This window comes from Alosa alosa, chromosome 12 (assembly GCF_017589495.1).
Source record: "Alosa alosa isolate M-15738 ecotype Scorff River chromosome 12, AALO_Geno_1.1, whole genome shotgun sequence".
In the NCBI taxonomy this organism is placed as follows: Eukaryota; Metazoa; Chordata; class Actinopteri; order Clupeiformes; family Clupeidae; genus Alosa; species Alosa alosa.
In genome coordinates, this window is record NC_063200.1 from 9,447,560 (window position 1) to 9,466,096 (window position 18,537).

At 44.8% G+C, this 18,537-nt stretch overlaps 2 protein-coding genes across 2 annotated transcripts in view; one reads left to right on the plus strand and one right to left on the minus strand.

Annotated features, from left to right (window-relative positions):
* Positions 1 to 703: 703 nt before the first annotated feature.
* LOC125304383 (homeobox protein Nkx-6.3-like) lies at positions 704 to 5,549 on the plus strand. The gene is made up of 3 exons (XM_048258605.1): positions 704 to 1,171; positions 3,761 to 3,921; positions 4,700 to 5,549. The coding sequence occupies exons 1-3, from the start codon at positions 781 to 783 to the stop codon at positions 5,015 to 5,017; spliced, it is 870 nt and encodes a 289-aa protein (XP_048114562.1). The 5' UTR covers positions 704 to 780; the 3' UTR covers positions 5,018 to 5,549.
* A 6,305-nt stretch (positions 5,550 to 11,854) lies between these two features.
* The window catches only part of gpat4 (glycerol-3-phosphate acyltransferase 4), a 28,240-nt gene continuing 21,557 nt past the window's right edge, over positions 11,855 to 18,537 (minus strand). Inside the window, 7 exon segments of the mRNA XM_048258606.1 lie at positions 11,855 to 12,767; positions 14,424 to 14,916; positions 15,084 to 15,163; positions 16,011 to 16,139; positions 16,636 to 16,721; positions 17,557 to 17,612; positions 18,029 to 18,172. Coding sequence (XP_048114563.1) covers positions 12,528 to 12,767; positions 14,424 to 14,916; positions 15,084 to 15,163; positions 16,011 to 16,139; positions 16,636 to 16,721; positions 17,557 to 17,612; positions 18,029 to 18,172 — 1,228 coding nt within the window. The 3' untranslated portion in view covers positions 11,855 to 12,527.

An 18,537-nucleotide genomic window follows, 5' to 3' on the forward strand; every position in this document is an offset into this window, starting at 1 on the left:
ATCTGGACAAGATGTACACGACTGATTGGCCTTCGCCAGAAATAAATAAAACAGCAAAACTTGTGTTGACAGACACACAGACACATGCAGGTATGTCTGTTATTTCTGTGGTGTTTATGTCTGCTTCACATGCAGCCATATCTGAAATAATTAAAGGTAGGAGCTGTTTGAATTGAATTATAACCGCTGACAGTGAACATGTTTCCTGTATTGATTGTTAACATGACTAGAACAGGAAGGAGCTGGGAGCAAACAGAATGTGTGGTGCAACAACTGTGTTCCTTTTGGCTTCCTTTTCTCCCAGTTGGCAAGCGTCCAAGCAGAGTGATGCCCACATGGGCACAGGTGGCACCGCCCCGAATGGCACTGCCTGGTTCTGGCTCAGATCCGGTCCGATTCAGGCCCAGGTCAGGTGCCGTTATCTGGGCTGGAGATAAAACGCAAGGTGTGTGTGTGTGTATGTGTGAGTGAGTATGGGCGGAGCCAACCATGCCCTTTGTGTCGCTGTCAGTCAGCAGCAGGAAACCCATAAATCAGAGAAGTCTGGACGGTCAGGCATCCTCGCACGGCTGCGTCCGCACTACAGGAAGACTACACTGGACGAGACGTTGATAAACATACATGCAGATGGGAGCTGCTGACTGAGACAGGCACAGGCGCAGGCACACACAGCTGTTCAGACACGACTATAGAGGGATTCAGAGCCGGGGCACCTTTCTAACACCTCCAGGGAGCGCAGCGGTGGTGGCGCTGATATGGCCGCGCTCTGAGACGGGTGGGATGGATCACCCTGTTCCTGCATCGTTCCTCTCGGGAGGCCACAGAGACGTCCTCTCCCAGGGGAACTACCAGCGCCAGCACCTGTGCCCTCCTCCACCAGTGTCTGCCAGCTGCCTCTACAAGGCCCGAGTGCAGGATGACGGGCACTGGTCCGTGGGCAGTGGCATCCTCACCCATGTCGGCACTGCGTTTCTATGGCCAGGCTCCTGTCCAGCACTGCCTGGACTCGGTTCCCCGTCAGCGTTCGGTACCCGCGCTGACACAAGCGCCTCAAGTCTCCAGGGAGTCTCACGACCCTGTGGCGCTGGCCTCAGGCAGGGGGACTTTAGGACCCAGGGGAGGAATACGCATGACACTGTGGGGCTGAGGACAGAAGCACAGCAGAAAGAAGGTATGTGCAGCTCTGCACCAAAACCTCTCTACTCTACTCAGTAACATGGTGATGGGATCCTATAAGCACATATTAGATTAGATTAGATTCAACTTTATTGTCAGTGCAGAGTGCAAGTACAAAAAAAGACAACTAAATGCAGTTTGCAAAATAGCAGAAAAGTGCAATGTGATATACACACAGTATAGACAGGTGGTGCATAAACAGTATAATATATATTATATTAGTGTAGACAGTAGTATACAGTTAAGAAGGTGGTATGGTTTACAGAAATATAAATTAAGTATAAATATGTGCAGTGGTTATAAATATGTGCAGTGACTGTTACATGCATACTGTATAAGCATATATGTAACATTAGAAGAACATTGTAAGAACAGGTCAGGTGAGAAACTTAATGGGAGATGATTCTGAATAATATACATAACATTTCACTGTTTTTCTGACTTTAAAGTGCTTTCAAACACTATGCTACTGTATGAATTTACTATTTTTGAGTTATTTTTAATAAATTATTTAATCTAGTATGTTCATTTTCATGGCATAGCCTACGGCAGTACGCAGGACCCCTCCCAAGCTAAGCATCGTGTATCACCCAGTGTGAATATAAGTGTTTCACAGCATTTGCAAAAAAAAAAACACCAGTTAGCTTTCTTAAGCAGTTGATTCACTAATTTAACCCAAATTCCTTACAAGTCAAGTCAAGTCTATTTATATAGCACATTTCAAACACAGGGGTCGTTCAATTAGCTTTACATAAAGAAAAGCAAATAGTAATAGAAAATAAAAGCATTAAAGGACAATAGTTAAAAATAGTTTAAAAAGTAAAGTACATGATAATTAAAAAGAAAACAAAAGACACAAGGTAGAATAATTAAAAAATGACAGATGCAGCTTTAACAGTGATATCCCATATTAATGGAGTGATATCCCATAGAGATAGAGTGATATCCAGGGGCGCAGGAGATATTTTGAAAGTGAGGGGGACCAAATTGTGAACACAAACCCATAGTGAGCCAGATATCGGATTGCCACCTCTGGCCCACTTTTGACCATCATATTTTAAACTTGCCAAAATATTAAGATAATACCATTTATTGTTTTCAAACAATTGTTTTCACTACTTGGGCCAATGGTAGAATACTGGTCACTACTTGGGCTAATGGTAGAAAAAAGCAACATGGGATGTTAATATTTTATGAAGCCATGAATGAATCATCATGCCTATGATCCAAACATAGACTACATGATCAAATAGCCTAGTTAGGCCTACTTAAATTGTCTGGTATAAACCAAATCAACTCTCCACTGTGTGTTTGCAGTTAATATTTATCCAATTTGTGTCTTGAAATTATGTTTGAAATAAATGTCTTAGAACAAAAACGTTGATAGACTTGTATTTTATAGTTAGGCTAGTGAAAACGAGTTGATAAGTAGGCTAGTTGAGTTTGTTATCATAAACATAACAGCTAACGTCATGTTGAGCAGGAGGAGTTGAGCACTAGGCTACCATAAATCCTCAAATTATGCCCGGGATTGATTCTATTTATAGCAGGACAAATACAGGCAGGTTCCCATACAAGATGGGGTAACAATTGCCATCAGTCCACTAGAAGACATTGTTCGATTTAAGTCAATGAAATAACCTCTTCTTAATATTTTATTAGATGTTGTATTGTATTGTCTTATGTTGGTTGGATTAATAGCCTACGGTTGGCAAAGAAAAGTAGTTTTCCTACCATGGGTCTCCAACACATGTTCTCAAGCTCATTCTCTTGCCGCCCTTTCGAAGCTAATTGCCAGAGGCTGAAGCCTACTACATTTAAACTCAATTGTTAAGACTCAAGGCATTCCAGCCTCTTAATTTTATTTAAAACAAAAATACTAAATCATGAATAATTAAACAATAACTCAATGTAGGCTACTTGGCTACGCAAAAAGGTTTCCATTACAGCACAACCCCTATTCAATGAAGGGCTGCCTTGTCTCGCAATAAACAGCAGTGGAAATCCCGACACTTTTTCAACTGCATGAAACTTAACAGTGAACCATCAAATATCTTCCAGATTTCAGTGCCCATCAGTCCCAACATTTAGCAATATAATCAAACAGTCCAAAAGTACATTAAATCCCAAACCAAACTGAAAATGCTTTTGATAGCCTACGGGTATGCATGCCGCTCCAAACGAAATGCATGTCTAAAGCCTACCTCGAATACCAGCCTGCCTCAAATAAAGATGATGATAAATGATTTATGCTAAGCAAGTAGCCTGGATTATTTTATGATTGTTAGTAGACAAACTGGCTTCAGATATCCAACATGAGATTGTGCAGTCTTACAGTACTGTAGATGGCTGTGGTTAGTGATGTGATGCTGTTAATGGGGAGTTTTACAGTTAGCATTAAATCCTATATGTTATTATTTATTTAGCGTACCTATAAGGTTTTTTTTCCTTATCAAAAGTGAGGGGGACAACGGCTGTCTCTTCAGCACTGTGTGGGACATATCCCCCACGTCCCCCGTGCCTCCTGCGCCCCTGTTGATATCCCATAGAGAGGAGAGGTGAACTGTGGTGTTCTGTGTTTCAGGGCCAGACAGGAAACCCCACCAGAGGAAGCACAGCAGACCTACCTTCAGTGGCTACCAGATATTCGTCCTGGAGAAGGCGTTCGAAAAGAACAAGTACCTGTCCTCCGTGGAGAAACAGCGGCTGGCACTCTCTCTCCACATGACGGACTCTCAGGTGAAGGTGAGCTCATGTGACCACGGGCTGTAGGGACAAGATTGCATAGTGTCTATCTTTTACTGTCACAATCACTCAATGTTATCTACACCAGTAAGTCTTTAACATCGTATGTCAATCTCAAGCTTGTTTCCTGGTTCATGTACACTGCTGATCAGAAGTTTGGGCTCAGATACAAATGTGTGTTTACCAGAGAATAGAAAAGCAAATGGAGGAATCAAATAAGGAAAACAGTTTGAACATCATTTCTAATCCTGTCCTAACTTTGCTACTGTATATTTCCAACCCTGTCAATGACTACTGTATATTTCCTACTCATTTGCTTCAGTATGTTTTCCATTTCATGTACTGTATGTTTTAATGGAAAATAAGGAGCCATTGAATTTTAGAGTAGCCTAGATGAGCTAGATTTCCTCAGAGGGTGTAGAAGGACATGAGGCAACATAAAGCAACAGGACAGTTCGTCTCAGTGTGTTAAATCTACAATCAAACGTGCCCGAATAGAAATTATTTCAGTTTCTCTACTTCCCTGTCCATCTTTCTCTCACTCTCTACCTCTGTCCATCTTTCTCTCACTCTCTATCTCTCTGTCTATCTTTCCTTCTCTCTCACTCTATGTCCATCTTTCTCTCTCTCTACTTTACCACTCTCTTGTTTTCTCTGTCTTCCACTCTGTCATTTTTTTTTTACATAGATCTCTATTTCTCGAGGTCACGAACAGAAGTAACGTTACCCTGCATCGCTTATAGCACTTTTAAGATCCACTTTGTATCCTCATGAACAGGTGTGGTTCCAGAACCGCCGGACTAAGTGGAGAAAGGCGTTCGGGTCAGAACCGGGGAAAGCACGGGTCAAACCCGTTCAGGACGGATCTCCAATGGATGCGGACTACTACAAGCCACTGGACCCCAACAGCGACGACGACCGGGTTCAAAGGTTACTGCAGCGTCATGTAAGGAGTCTCAGGTCTCCATTGGTCCAACGGTCAGCTCTGCAAATGGCCGCCACTGACCTGACTGTGCACACAGATCTCTCACACAGCCAAGTCGACCTGATGCTATCTGGAAAGGATGCCATGAAAGAAGACTCGCAATACTCCTGACCCTAAATCTCCCACTCATGACCAGAGGTGTAAAAGTCCAGCTTCAGAAAGTAACAGTCCTGCCACATTTTTTGTTCCAACCATTCACTTAATCAGCTGATTTTACTCATAAGCAAGGTAGATTAGTGAAATCACCTGTGTTAGGAGCACAGGTAGAACCAATACATGGCAGGACTTTCACTTTCTGAAGCCGGACTTTTACACCTCTGCTCATGACATCAGACTTCTGGCATTCTGCAGGGTTGAATACACTTTGGGTAAAGGCCTGGTTGGAAATTCTAATCCAACACATTCTTCATTTTTTTGTCAAAAATCTCTCCTCATAGGCCTCTCAGAATGGGTCACAGGAACAGGAACACTCAGTTCATTTATGTCTTTTCATAAAGATGCAAGCAAAGAGAGACAGAGGTTTTAATTTGTTCAAAATAATCGCAGCACTAGGTAGAAGACATGATTTATCTACTACAATGACTAGGGGTGTCACGATTCTCCAAATCCTCGATTCGATGCAATTTTCGATTTTAAAGTCACAATTTTTAATATTAGTACTAATGCATTCCTTATATGTTATTTACTCTTTTTGGCCTTTTCCTTTTCTGTTTCGGGGGGGCTTTTGAAACTGCTTTTTATTTTGAAACCGTTCCAACTGAGAGGTTGTAATGTAAACAGAACCAACATTAGGCTAAAACAGAGACGTGAACATAGTGAAATGAAACAACACAGAATGATAATTTGATCGTTTCAGCACACTCCGAAGAGACCCAAGGTTAGTGTTCATGGAATATGTACTTATCAATGTGCATTTTAAGCCTTAAAGAAACTTTGTACTGTAACGAGATCATCTTTTCACTTGCTAAGTTGAGTAGACTAAGTTAGTTTTAATTGACGTGAATGAACGAATACTTCCACACCGGTGATTTCAAAGTAACAAGAGGGGCTTTGATTTCGGTAGGTTGATGTGTATATTATATTTTAACTGGCTGCAGCCTAAAATTAGAGGAGTGTTGATGCTGCAGTTCAGCACGTGCGTGTGCATTTGTGCGTCTTGGCATACATGCTGGATGTGACATTGGGGGTGTGGCTGCATCGTCGATTCTACTTTTCAGTTCGAAGTTCGAGATCGATCGATTTCGATATAAAATCGAAATCGTGACACCCTTAACAATGACCCATTCTGTCGTGTGTGTATGGGTAGTGGTACGATGGACGGAAAGGAAAACACATTCCTCACACACACACACACACACACACACAGCCCTGGACAGCAATCAGTCATGTTAATACTGTTCCTCCTGTGTGTTTGTGTATGTATGTTGGTAAAACAATTTACGGACTAGAAAGACTCATTAAAAAGTGATCTTGCTCTTGCATGAAATTTGTCTATTGCTTCAGATGATGTCAAACAAAGGAGCTTTTTCCCCCTCTTTATCAATGCTGCCCTACTTGTGAATGTAGATATGCATCGCCACAAATCATTTCTGCGTAATAGCCGCGTTGGACTGACGTGATGTATGTTGGGTGTTAAATGACAAGGTCCCACCCTGGTTAGGAGCTTAGGCCTTTGTGTGCTACATATTGTAAATGACTTGTGTAAATGTTGGGAAAGCCAAGTGCAATCTACAATATCTGCTGATAGGAGTGGGAACAGCCCAAGGAAATTATCGGCTCCTTTTTTACACCCACACAAAGGGATACACAAATAGAGAAACACACACACACACACACGTTTAGACATTGAAAGGCCCATATCTGTGCAACACACACAATCATGCAATTCTTTACATGTTGCCCTTGACGCTTTCTTTGTTATTCATTTATTCCCTGTGCACCAACAAGACTGTTGGAGTCACACACACACACACACACACTTTCCCTCCTGGAGATTTCCGGATGCCTCTGCGTCTCCACACCATGTAGAGAGAGCATGAGTGTAAACATGCACACACACACACACACACACACACACACACACACATAGCTCCCCTCGCAGGCACAGAGGTGAATTAAGGGCTGCACTCATGCACACACCCAAGCACTGGAGATTCACTCCACTTCAATATGGGTGGGATACGAGCAGGCCTGTCTGCGTTTCACCCACTCCAATATGGGTGGGATACGAGCAGGCCTGTCTGCGTTTCACCCACTCCAATATGGGTGGGATACGAGCAGGCCTCTGCGTTTCACCCACTAAAATATGGGTGGGATACGCCTGTTTGCGTTTCACCCACTCCAATATGGATGGGATACAGGGTTCGAACCAGCAACCCTCCGGTCACAAGTCGAAGCGCTAACCAGTAGGCCACGGCTGTCCCATGTAAACAACCATGGCAAGCAGCAAGGAAGTCACCACAAATGTTGCTTCTGTTTGCCACCTCTGGCTTCATAGCACTAACACTCCTTCCTGAAGCATCTGAATGCACCTCCTAAAGCATCTTAAAGCATCCAGCACACACTGAGGAAATCTTGGCAAAGACTGTACTTCCTACGTCAGCTTAGGAAGTTCAAAGTATCAGCACCCATCTTGAAGGCCTTTTACTCCTCAGCTGTGGAGAGTGTCCTGACAAGTAGCATAATCTCTTGGTATGGGAACTGTACAGCCCGTGACTGCAGTGCCCTACAGAGTGGTGCGATCTGCCGAACGTACCATCAGAGCACCTCTCCCTACCCTGCAGGAGACCTACAAGAAAAGACTATGTACCAGGACCCAAAGTATTGTAAAGGACTCGTCACATCCTGATCATGGACTCAAGGAGGAGCTTCTAAAGCATTCCACAGAAATCTAACATGTGGAGTGCAACCAATTATGATAATGGATGGAAGACTACCAGAATCACATGTAATTCACTGGACAAAGGCGAACTGAAGCATGCAACTTTGCTGATTTGTCCATTTGTAATCATAGTACAGCGGCTAAGCACCGGAATCGTTCAGTTTTTGAAGAAAGCATGAAACTTGGCACAGTTATACTACTACCCCTAGTGATCAAAAATTTTGGACCCTAACATATAGTGCCCCCTAGTGGCCGCCATCTTGAATTCAAATATGCCTACCATTCTTAATAGAATTGTTGATACAACTTCAAAATTAAACAGGATAAAAAAAGTCTTCACTCTCAAAAAAGTTCACACTCAATTTTTAGGGTCAAGGAAGCTATTGACATGATTTCCAAACAAACTTGATGTTGGCCATTTTGAAATCCAATATGGCGGATACCAAATGTGAAAATATAGACCATCTCTATTGTTATTGATGATAGAAATATCATTCAAAAACAATTTCAAAGTTTGAACAGTCATTTTATCGCATGACAACTTCAATAATATACGAGGCATCAAGTATAATCTGGTAAGATTCCAATATGGCCACTGTGTAAGAAAATAAGCCAATTATTCTATATCTTGGTTAATTGAAGTAACTACCTACATCAATAAATTCTTATTCAACCACCTTCTCTTTCTGAGCAAACCTTACTTCTGACTATACACTGCTAAAAAAATTATACACTTTAAAAAATAAAACACATCATATCTCAATGGGGAAAAAACATCATGCTGGATATCTTCATTACATTACATTACATTTGGCTAACGCATTTTTAGCCAAAGCAATTTACAACCTGGTAAACAACAATTTCTCTCAACAATTCTAGAACAATTTAAAACAATTCAAAAAGGTAGAGTACAATAGGGAAAAGTGCATCAGTGAGTGCTGTTTTTATACAGTCAAGTCAGGTGGTAAGTGCTAGAATTAGCTAGTTGTAAGTAGTGCTACGAGAGGAGATATTCTCTGAAGAGCTGGGTCTTCAGGAGTTTTTTGAAGATGGAGAGGGATGTCCCTGCTCTAGTAGGAACTGGTAGCGCGTTCTACCAACGAGGAACAACAGATGAAAAAAGTTTGGATTGACCTGAGCGTACCGGTGGCAGAGCTGGACGATGTTTGTCTGAAGAGCGCAACGGTCGGGGGTAGCATATATGCCCGTATGAGGGCATTCGAGTAGGTGGGAGCAGTAGGTTTAGCTGGGAGGACCAGCAGTTTGGTTTTTGAGAGGTTTAGCTGGAGGTGGTGTGCCTTCATCCATGTAGATATGTCTGAGAGGCAATCCGAGGTCCGTGTCGAGACCAAGGGGTCATCAGATTTCTTGAATTTCCCCTTGAGGATCAATAAAGTATCTATCTATCTATCTATCAGGTGGAAAGAAAAGATAAAGCTGTGTGTCATCTGCATAGCAGTGGTATGAGAAGGTGTGTGAATGGATAATCTGTCCCAATGAAGTAGTGTGGAGAGCAAAGAGAAGGGGGCCCAGTACTGAGCCCTGGGGGACCCCTGTGGTGGGATGGTGAGGTGCGGACAGCTGTACAAGCCATGATGCGTTAAACGAGCATCCTGTGAGGTAGGATTCAAACTGATATGGACTGGAATATGTTAGGAACAAAAGGATGCCACTTCGTTATTTGGGAATGAAAATTATCAATCCACAGAGGACTGAATTCAAAGACCCCCCGAAAATCTAAGTAGAAAAAATGACGTGCAAGTCCATTTTGCTTGAATTTCAGCGCAGCAACTCATGATGGTACTCAGTAGTTCGTATGGCCCCAACATGCTTGATGGAAATGGGGCATGCTCCTAATGAAACGGTGGATGGTGTCCCAGATGTGGACATGGCCATCACTGAGCTCCTTGACAGTCTGTGGTGCAACCTGGCGGTGTTGGATGGACCAAAATATAATTTTGTGAGGGGAGTGTGAGGGGACAGTCAATGGTATCAATACCTTCCGCCACATTCTGGAGGAGTTGGACTACCTGTGCAACGTTTGTAGGCTCTAGGTACTGGCTTATGCTACCAGTAGTGACACTGACCCTAGCCAAATGTAAAACTAGTGAAAAACCAGTCAAGGAGGATAAAGATGGAAAATGTATCATTTGCCACCACCTCTAAAACCATTCCTGTTTTTACAGACCTATCTCCCTTCTTCCTTTCTTGTCAAACTTTTTGGAGAAAGTGGTCTTCAAGCAAGTCTTGGACTTACTATATCAGAACAACCTGCTAGACCCTATGCAGTCTGTTTTCAAGAGTCATTCTACTGAAACTGCTTTTCTGTCTGTGACCGAAGCATTGAGAGTAGCTAAGTCCTCATCTAAGTTGCTAAGTCATTAGTATTCATTCTACTAGACTTATCTGCAGCCTTCGATACTGTTAACCATGACATTCTCCTTTCTACACTATCTGAACTGGGATGTCTAGAAAAGCCCTTGACTGGTTTAAATCCTACCTTAAAGGGCACATGACCTCACCACAGGTGTGCCTCAGGGATCATTATTAGGGCCCCTACTTTTCTCTATTTACACACTTCTTTGGGTGAGACCATTCGCTCCCATGAATTTGATTATCACTACTATGTGGACGATACTCAACTTTACCTGTCTTCAGCTTTTGGTGTTTCCACCACAAAGCACACCCTGGACTGGGTGCTGAATGCACTAGCAAGTGCTGGTTTACTGACTAGCATGAGCCCTAATGTGTCAGGAGGGAGCTAAACCCATAAGGTATTAAGTATTTAAATTAGCTTCATTAACAAACAATAATTTTATGGGATACAAAATGTTAAACTACAATAAAACAAAATAGACCTTTTCAAACAATCACTATAAGCCTTAAAAGAAACTTTAGCATATGGGAATTAGACCCACCCACCTCAATTGAATTAGGCTAACAGGATGTGTTGGACTGGGCTATGTACTAATTTATCTAACTATGACTGGGTGTATGTACTAATTTATCTAACTCTAGGATAGAATACAAAATAGCTAATTTCCCAAAAGGCAGCATATGTTAGCCTGACGAGCCAGACCCACATTAAAATGTAGGGTCTGGGCACTCACCGTTCGCAGTGCTCAGCGCGAGGGGCGGGATAATCGGTTGTCTTTCAAATTCCCTCTGCACGCAATAGGACAGCGCTATGAGTCCCATGCGTTTTCCCACCAGCGGAGCTAGTTGGCTAGTTCAAACTTGCTGTCACACTGTTCACCAACAGCAACATCCATCTTCTTTGTTTTCAAGTAGCAGGGAATTCAAGCCAAACCGTTGCAACTCTGCTATCAATCATTATGTTAAGCCCGCCCTAACGACTCTATATACACGCATTTGATTGGCCTGATAGAAGTTTAATTTTTCGAGCTCACAAGCCAATGGAGAGTTGCTAGACTAGCCCTGGCAGCAAATGTAATTTGCTGCCGCTAGGGTGTGTCTAGATTTCTAGGCTAAGCATATGTTTCTTTAAGAGACTTGACAGACGCTAGCATCCATGGGTTTTAGCCTCCTTGCTAGCATGCCAGCCTCTATGGGGAAAATTAGATTGAGCCCAGACAAGTGCAGGGTTTAGTCACACAGTCGAAACTTCACACATAGCCTAAACGCGCCCCAGTTTTTGACTCAGTGTCAGAATGTATGGCTACTTCCTTAAAATCCAACATGTTTGCCATTTTAATTATGCATGATTGCCTCATAATGTATTTCATAATGCTGAAAGATGGCTATAGACATGTTACATTATGTGTTAAAAGCAGCATAGCATTATAAATGTATAAAAAAGGGCATATTTTGGTGGCCATATTTGAAATCAAGATAGGGGCCACTAGGGGACGCTATGTGTTGGGGTCCATTTTAATTTTTGATCACTAGAGGTAGTACTATACCTGTACCAAGTTTGGTGCTTTCTGCGAAAACTGAACGATTCAGGTAAAAATCTGGCCTTAGCCGCTGTACTATCAATGCTTTTTCAATAAAAAGAGGTTTAAAAAAACAACTGCAGCAAATGTCTAAGACACACAAATACAGAATTAAAAAGAGCACACAAGGTGTTTTTTATTTAAAAACAAAACAAAAACAAACCCTGCACATTACAGCAGATACTGTGTATCAAAGGTCAACTCTGAGCTCGACTGGCCAAGTAATCTTTGTCATCTCTTTCTGCCCTCCTTCATTCATTCTTTCATATCTCCCTTTCTTTCTTTCCCTCTCTGTGTACTGAGCACACCCCTTTTTCCCAATCTCACCCTTCTGCTCCTGAACATGCAGAACTGAAAACCTCAACAACTGTAAACAAAAGTAGCCAAATAAAATCAAACATCAGAAAATAAAATGAATTCTTTAGTTGAAATGTTACAGAACAACTTCAATAAAATCAACTAATGCCTGTGCTTGTCGTGCAAAGTGTGCAAAAAATAATAATAATAATAATAATTATAATAATAATAAACCCTAAACAAACAATCAAAAAAACTCCTTCTAATGCAATCAGGAGACCCGTGGGAACTTAAGACAGCAGAGAGACAGAGCTCCAGCAGGCTCCAGTCTCTTGGTGAGGGCACATCCCACAGCGGTGCCCAGTCTAGGGGCTTCGTTCTAGGCCAGGCTCACTGTGGGTCCCCCTGTACTCCTGGGGGTGCAGGCCCCAGTCCGGTGGCATTAAAGTCATTGGCACAGTGGCAGCCTCAGTGCCCGCTGGCTGTCTCAGGAGCACCCAGGATCCTTCAGGATGCCAGTCCGTTTACGCAAGTGCCCACCGTCCTGCGCGCTGCCAGTCAGATCGCAGGACTGGCCACTACCATCATCATCGTCAACACTGCCAGTCTGATCACAGAGGTGCCTATGGTTCTGCATAGTGCCAGAGTGGTCATAAGAATGCCTATCCATTTCAACAGTGCCAGTCTGGTCACCATGGTGCCCATCCACCTCAACAGTGCCAGTCTGGTTACCATGGTGTTCATCTACCTCAACATTGCCAGTCTGGTCACCATGGTGTCCATCCACCTCAACAGTGCCAGTCTGGTCACCATGGTGTCCATCCACCTCAACAGTGCCAGTCTGGTCACCCATGGTGTCCATCCACCTCAACAGCGCACCCTGGTCACCATGGTGGTCTCATCAGCCCCCATCAATGCCAACGCGGGTCACAATAGTGCCATTTTCTTCCGGCGGTGCCAGCTGGAATGTCCATGGTGCTCAGCTGAGCTGTCATGCTCATAGGCATTGATGATCCTCTTCAGGTTCGCTGTGATCACGGTGTCCATCCACCTCAACAGTGCCAGTCTGGTCACCATGGTGTCCATCCACCTCAACAGTGTCAGTCTGGTCACCATGGTGCCCATCCACCTCAACAGTGCCAGTCTGGTTACCATGGTGTTCATCTACCTCAACATTGCCAGTCTGGTCACCATGGTGTCCATCCACCTCAACAGTGCCAGTCTGGTCACCATGGTGTCCATCCACCTCAACAGTGCCAGTCTGGTCACCATGGTGTCCATCCACCTCAACAGTGCCAGTCTGGTCACCATGGTGTCCATCCACCTCAACAGTGTCAGTCTGGTCACCATGGTGTCCATCCACCTCAACAGTGTCAGTCTGGTCACCATGGTGTCCATCCACCTCAACAGTGCCAGTCTGGTTACCATGGTGTTCATCTACCTCAACATTGCCAGTCTGGTCACCATGGTGTCCATCCACCTCAACAGTGCCAGTCTGGTCACCATGGTGTCCATCCACCTCAACAGTGCCAGTCTGGTCACCATGGTGTCCATCCACCTCAACAGTGTCAGTCTGGTCACCATGGTGCCCATCCACCTCAACAGTGCCAGTCTGGTCACCATGGTGCCCATCCACCTCAACAGTGCCAGTCTGGTTACCATGGTGTTCATCTACCTCAACATTGCCAGTCTGGTCACCATGGTGCCCATCCACCTCAACAGTGCCAGTCTGGTTACCATGGTGTTCATCTACCTCAACATTGCCAGTCTGGTCACCATGGTGTCCATCCACCTCAACAGTGCCAGTCTGGTCACCATGGTGTCCATCCACCTCAACAGTGTCAGTCTGGTCACCATGGTGTCCATCCACCTCAACAGTGCCAGTCTGGTCACCATGGTGTCCATCCACCTCAACAGTGCCAGTCTGGTCACCATGGTGTCCATCCACCTCAACAGTGCCAGTCTGGTCACCATGGTGTCCATCCACCTCAACAGTGCCAGTCTGGTCACCATGGTGCCCATCCACCTCAACAGTGCCAGTCTGGTCACCATGGTGCCCATCCACCTCAACAGTGTCAGTCTGGTCACCATGGTGCCCATCCACCTCAACAGTGTCAGTCTGGTCACCATGGTGCCCATCCACCTCAACAGTGCCAGTCTGGTCACCATGGTGCCCATCCACCTCAACAGTGCCAGTCTGGTCACCATGGTGTCCATCCACCTCAACAGTGTCAGTCTGGTCACCATGGTGCCCATCCACCTCAACAGTGTCAGTCTGGTCACCATGGTGCCCATCCACCTCAACAGTCAACAGTGCCAGTCTGGGTCACCATGGTACCCATCCACCTCAACAGTGCCAGTGCCAGCCCATCTGGCCAGTCTGGTTACCATGGTGTTCATCTACCTCAACATTGCCAGTCTGGTCACCATGGTGTCCATCCACCTCAACAGTGCCAGTCTGGTCACCATGGTGTCCATCCACCTCAACAGTGCCAGTCTGGTCACCATGGTGTCCATCCACCTCAACAGTGTCAGTCTGGTCACCATGGTGTCCATCCACCTCAACAGCGGCACCCTGGTCACCATCTTGTCCATCAGCCTCAACAATGCCAACGTGGTCACAATAGTGCCCATTTTCTTCCATGGTGCCAGTTGAATGTCCATGGTGCTCTGCTGAGCTGTCATGCTCATATAGGCATTGATGATCCTCTTCAGGTTCGCTGTGATCACATTGACACTGCTGCTCCTCCATAGCGCCACCCTGGTGGCAGGCACAGCCGCGTTCTTCCTGGACGCCGACCAGCACTTTGCTGTAGAGCTTCTGCTGCTCTTCCCGGTAAGCTTCCTTCACCTTCTGCCTCTTCAGACCGCCATCCCTGCAATACACACACACACACACACAGAGTGGAGGTTCACTCTCAGAACATGTGAATATACAACATCTCTGATTTTAGCCTTATGGAAGACTGAGTGTGATTCAGTGTTTTTTCCTCTGATGCATTAGTGTGTTTCATGTGAAAAGGCCTTTTGATGGTGCACTTACCAGAGCAGGTCCACCAGTCCACCCTTCCTGGCAATGGCCGCTTTGACCCGGTTGGCAAACTGAGCTGCATCCTCCCCTTCCTGTTGAGAGGAGATTTCGGGGTGGTAAACTACACTAACAGCACAGAGGAACAGCACACAGTGCTAACCTAGCAGCACAGAAGAACAGCACACAGTGCTAAACTAGCAGCACAGAGGAACAGCACAGAGGAACAGCACACAGTGGTAAACTAGCAGCACAGAGGAACAGCACAGAGGAACAGCACACAGTGCTAAACTAGCAACACAGAGGAACAGCACACAGCGCTAACCTAGCAGCACAGAGGAACAGCACACAGTGCTAAACTAGCAGCACAGAGGAACAGCACACAGTGCTAACCTAGCAGCACAGAGGAACAGCACACAGTGCTAAACTAGCAGCACAGAGAGAAACAGCACACAGTGCTAAACTAGCAGCACAGAGGAACAGCACACAGCGCTAAACTAACTTAGCAGCACAGAGGAAGGGCACACAGTGCTAAATTAGCAGCATACAAAGGAACAGCACACAGTGCTAAACTAGCAGCACAGAGTAACAGCACACAGGAACAGGAATGACAACAGAGGGAGCACTGACAGTTTCTAACTGCACAGTGAGGACAGGATAGGACAGCACAACAGACGGTAACAGCTGTGTTTATATAGGGTAAACACTTATGCTTGTTTGTGCATGTGTGTATACTGCATGTGTGTCTATGTTATATATACATATACATATATATATATATATATATATATATATATATATATATATATATACACACATATACATATATACATATGAGAGAGAGGGGGGGAAGGGAAAAAAGAGAGAGAGAGAGAGACAAAGAGACAGACAGATAGAGAGACAGAGCTAGAGAGTGAGAGTGTGTGTATGTGTGAGTGTTACCTCTCTCCTCATGGGGGGCAGGTACCACACGCTGCAGACTATAGCCCAGCTGCTCATCATGTGCAGGAGGTAGTTTACCATCCCAAATTTACTGCTGTTCCAGAAGGCATCCCCGAAACGAGGGTCATACTACAGGACAGCAGGAAGGTAGTGAGGGGTGAGAGTGAGAGAGAGAGAGAGAGAGAGAGAGAGAGATGGAAACAGAGAGAAAGAGGCAGAAGGGTTGAAGTGGGGGAGCGAGACAGAATAAGGGTGAAAAAGTAAGAGAAAGTGAATAAAAGAGTTGGGGAGACAGAGACGATGTGTAGTAGAGAGGCTAAGCTATTCATGGACCAATTCATGTTTGATTGTTCTGATAGCCATTATACTGTATATATAAGGTTACATTTAAAGTTCACTGATATTTAGCAGACGTTTTTATCCAAACGACGGGCAAAATCAAGGCGCGGAACATCACGACGGTGGGAAATGAACCCAGAGTTCACCAATTGTCAGTCTGTGATGTCACTGTTGCTCCACAACACCACATATACACACACACACATATTTCTGTAACACCAGTGAACCCAGGGATGAGTGATTTCAGTGATACCCCTCTTGAATGGTGGCCTCTCGACGCCCTCACCTTGATGGCCACTGGGTAGACGACACAGTTGATCTCAAAGCTGCCCTTCTTGAACATCATGACGGAGGTGTTGTTGATGCAGGTGCCTGCCGAGACGAGAGGTGAAGGAGATCAACGTCACACTACGAGAACACACTGCCCTGCCCGTCACACTACGAGAACACACTGCCCTGTGTCTGCCCTTCCAACCCATCACACCACAGCTGGACCCGAGATGCCACTGATGAACCACCTTGATTCTGGCATGAACTGCCAGGCAAAGTGAGGTTAGTTCGAGAGAAACCGCTGATCTCTAAAAGAGTGCTTTAGTGCATCAAGTCAAGTCAAATTGTATTTCTATAGCACATTTACAGACGGCTGAGCCGCACCAAAGTGCTTCACAATAAAGTGCTAAGTGCAATAAACAAAAGAATGACCTTAGGCAGAAGGGGGAAAAAATGAAAAGGGCAACAAGACAATGACTGAAGGAGTTAAAATAATGTAAAAAGAGAGAATATACCAAAAGGTAGCCAGGGGACACTATGCACTGGCACATAAAAAGGAGACACTAATCAAAGGCAAGTGAAAAGAGGTGGGTCTTTAAAAGGGAATTAAAAATATTTAGAGACTGGGCTGCACGGATGTGGAGGGGGAGGCAGTTCCAGAGTCTTGGGCTGCTACTGCATGTACTGATTATGAAGTGACGTTAGTTTGAGATCAGTGGTTTCTCCCAAGGTTACCTGGGTAAGCCAGTAACCTCACTTCGTAGTATACCTCTCAGGTCTCAGGCATTGTCATACAAGATCCCGGTCTCAGATATTGTAATGGCCTGAATCTACCAGATGGGGGCAGATTCTGGTCATGTGTTCTGGCGGCTGTGTTCAGCTGTGGCCTTGGCTAAGGAGCTCTGGGGGGAGTGCGGGCCTGCCCGGGGCTACTCACCCTCTGGGAAGATGAGGATGGGCAGCTTGGTCTTGTCTGCTACGTGGTCACTCAGCCTGAGAGGGAACAGAGGAGAGACAGGCCGAGAGAAGAAGTGCATGCTGGGTCAGTGATCTGTGTTTGGAGACAAAACACATTTCTTACCGCTCCAGGATGTAGCTCTTCCTCAGCACTGACACATGAGACATATTTTCCCCATTAACAACATCTTACGGCTCTGGGATTTTTCCGTAAACTGTGGTTTTCCCACTCGTGCATGAGTGCCATCTTCTCCTCACTGCCAGAATATAAGGTGACGATGCTCGCACATCGGTCAATTAGCACTAAATCATTCACTAATCTAATATTACTCAATCAGGAAATGTGATTGCCTGTTCTATGAGGTGGCCAAAGAGGACATTTTTATTTGACAAATGGTCTTTTGGCTCCAACAAAACAGGTTGTGAAATTTCCATGCATGTTGTAGTGTTACCTTTTGGCCACCAGGTGGCGGTCTTTAACTTCGGAGCGCTCAAACCAAACATGAGGACAAGCCTTGACCATGGCTCTCTGGATGATCCCGATCAGGCCACCGTGCACCTGGCCAACCTGCAGAAAAGGTTAGAGAACACTCACACTCAAGAACAATACAGTCAGGAGTAGCCATAATCAATAGTCAGGAGTAGCCATAATTAACACAGTCAGGAGTAGCCATAATTAACACAGTCAGGAGTAGCCATAATCAACACAGTCAGGAGTAGCCATAATCAACACAGTCAGGAGTCAGGAGTAGCTATAATCAACACAGTCAGGAGTCAGGAGTAGCCATAATCAACAAAGTCAGGAGTAGCCATAATCAGTGCTCGCTATAGCGACCCCAGACAAATCTGTGGTTGCATTTGAATTTGCTTGTCTATCAATCCTTCATTGGTTTGGTGGTAGCCAGTATAAATCAATGCAGTCAGATTTTACAAAAATCTGTACAGCTGTGAAAAGTCAATA

What these genes read in the sequence shown, in the direction of transcription:
- LOC125304383 (XM_048258605.1), top strand. Translation starts at nt 781, where the DNA reads ATGGATCACCCTGTTCCTGCATCGTTCCTCTCGGGAGGCCACAGAGAC. An exon ending in AGAAGCACAGCAGAAAGAAG is followed by an intron (nt 1,172 to 3,760) that starts GTATGTGCAGCT and finishes TCTGTGTTTCAG; the next exon opens with GGCCAGACAGGAAACCCCAC. An exon ending in TGACGGACTCTCAGGTGAAG is followed by an intron (nt 3,922 to 4,699) that starts GTGAGCTCATGT and finishes CCTCATGAACAG; the next exon opens with GTGTGGTTCCAGAACCGCCG.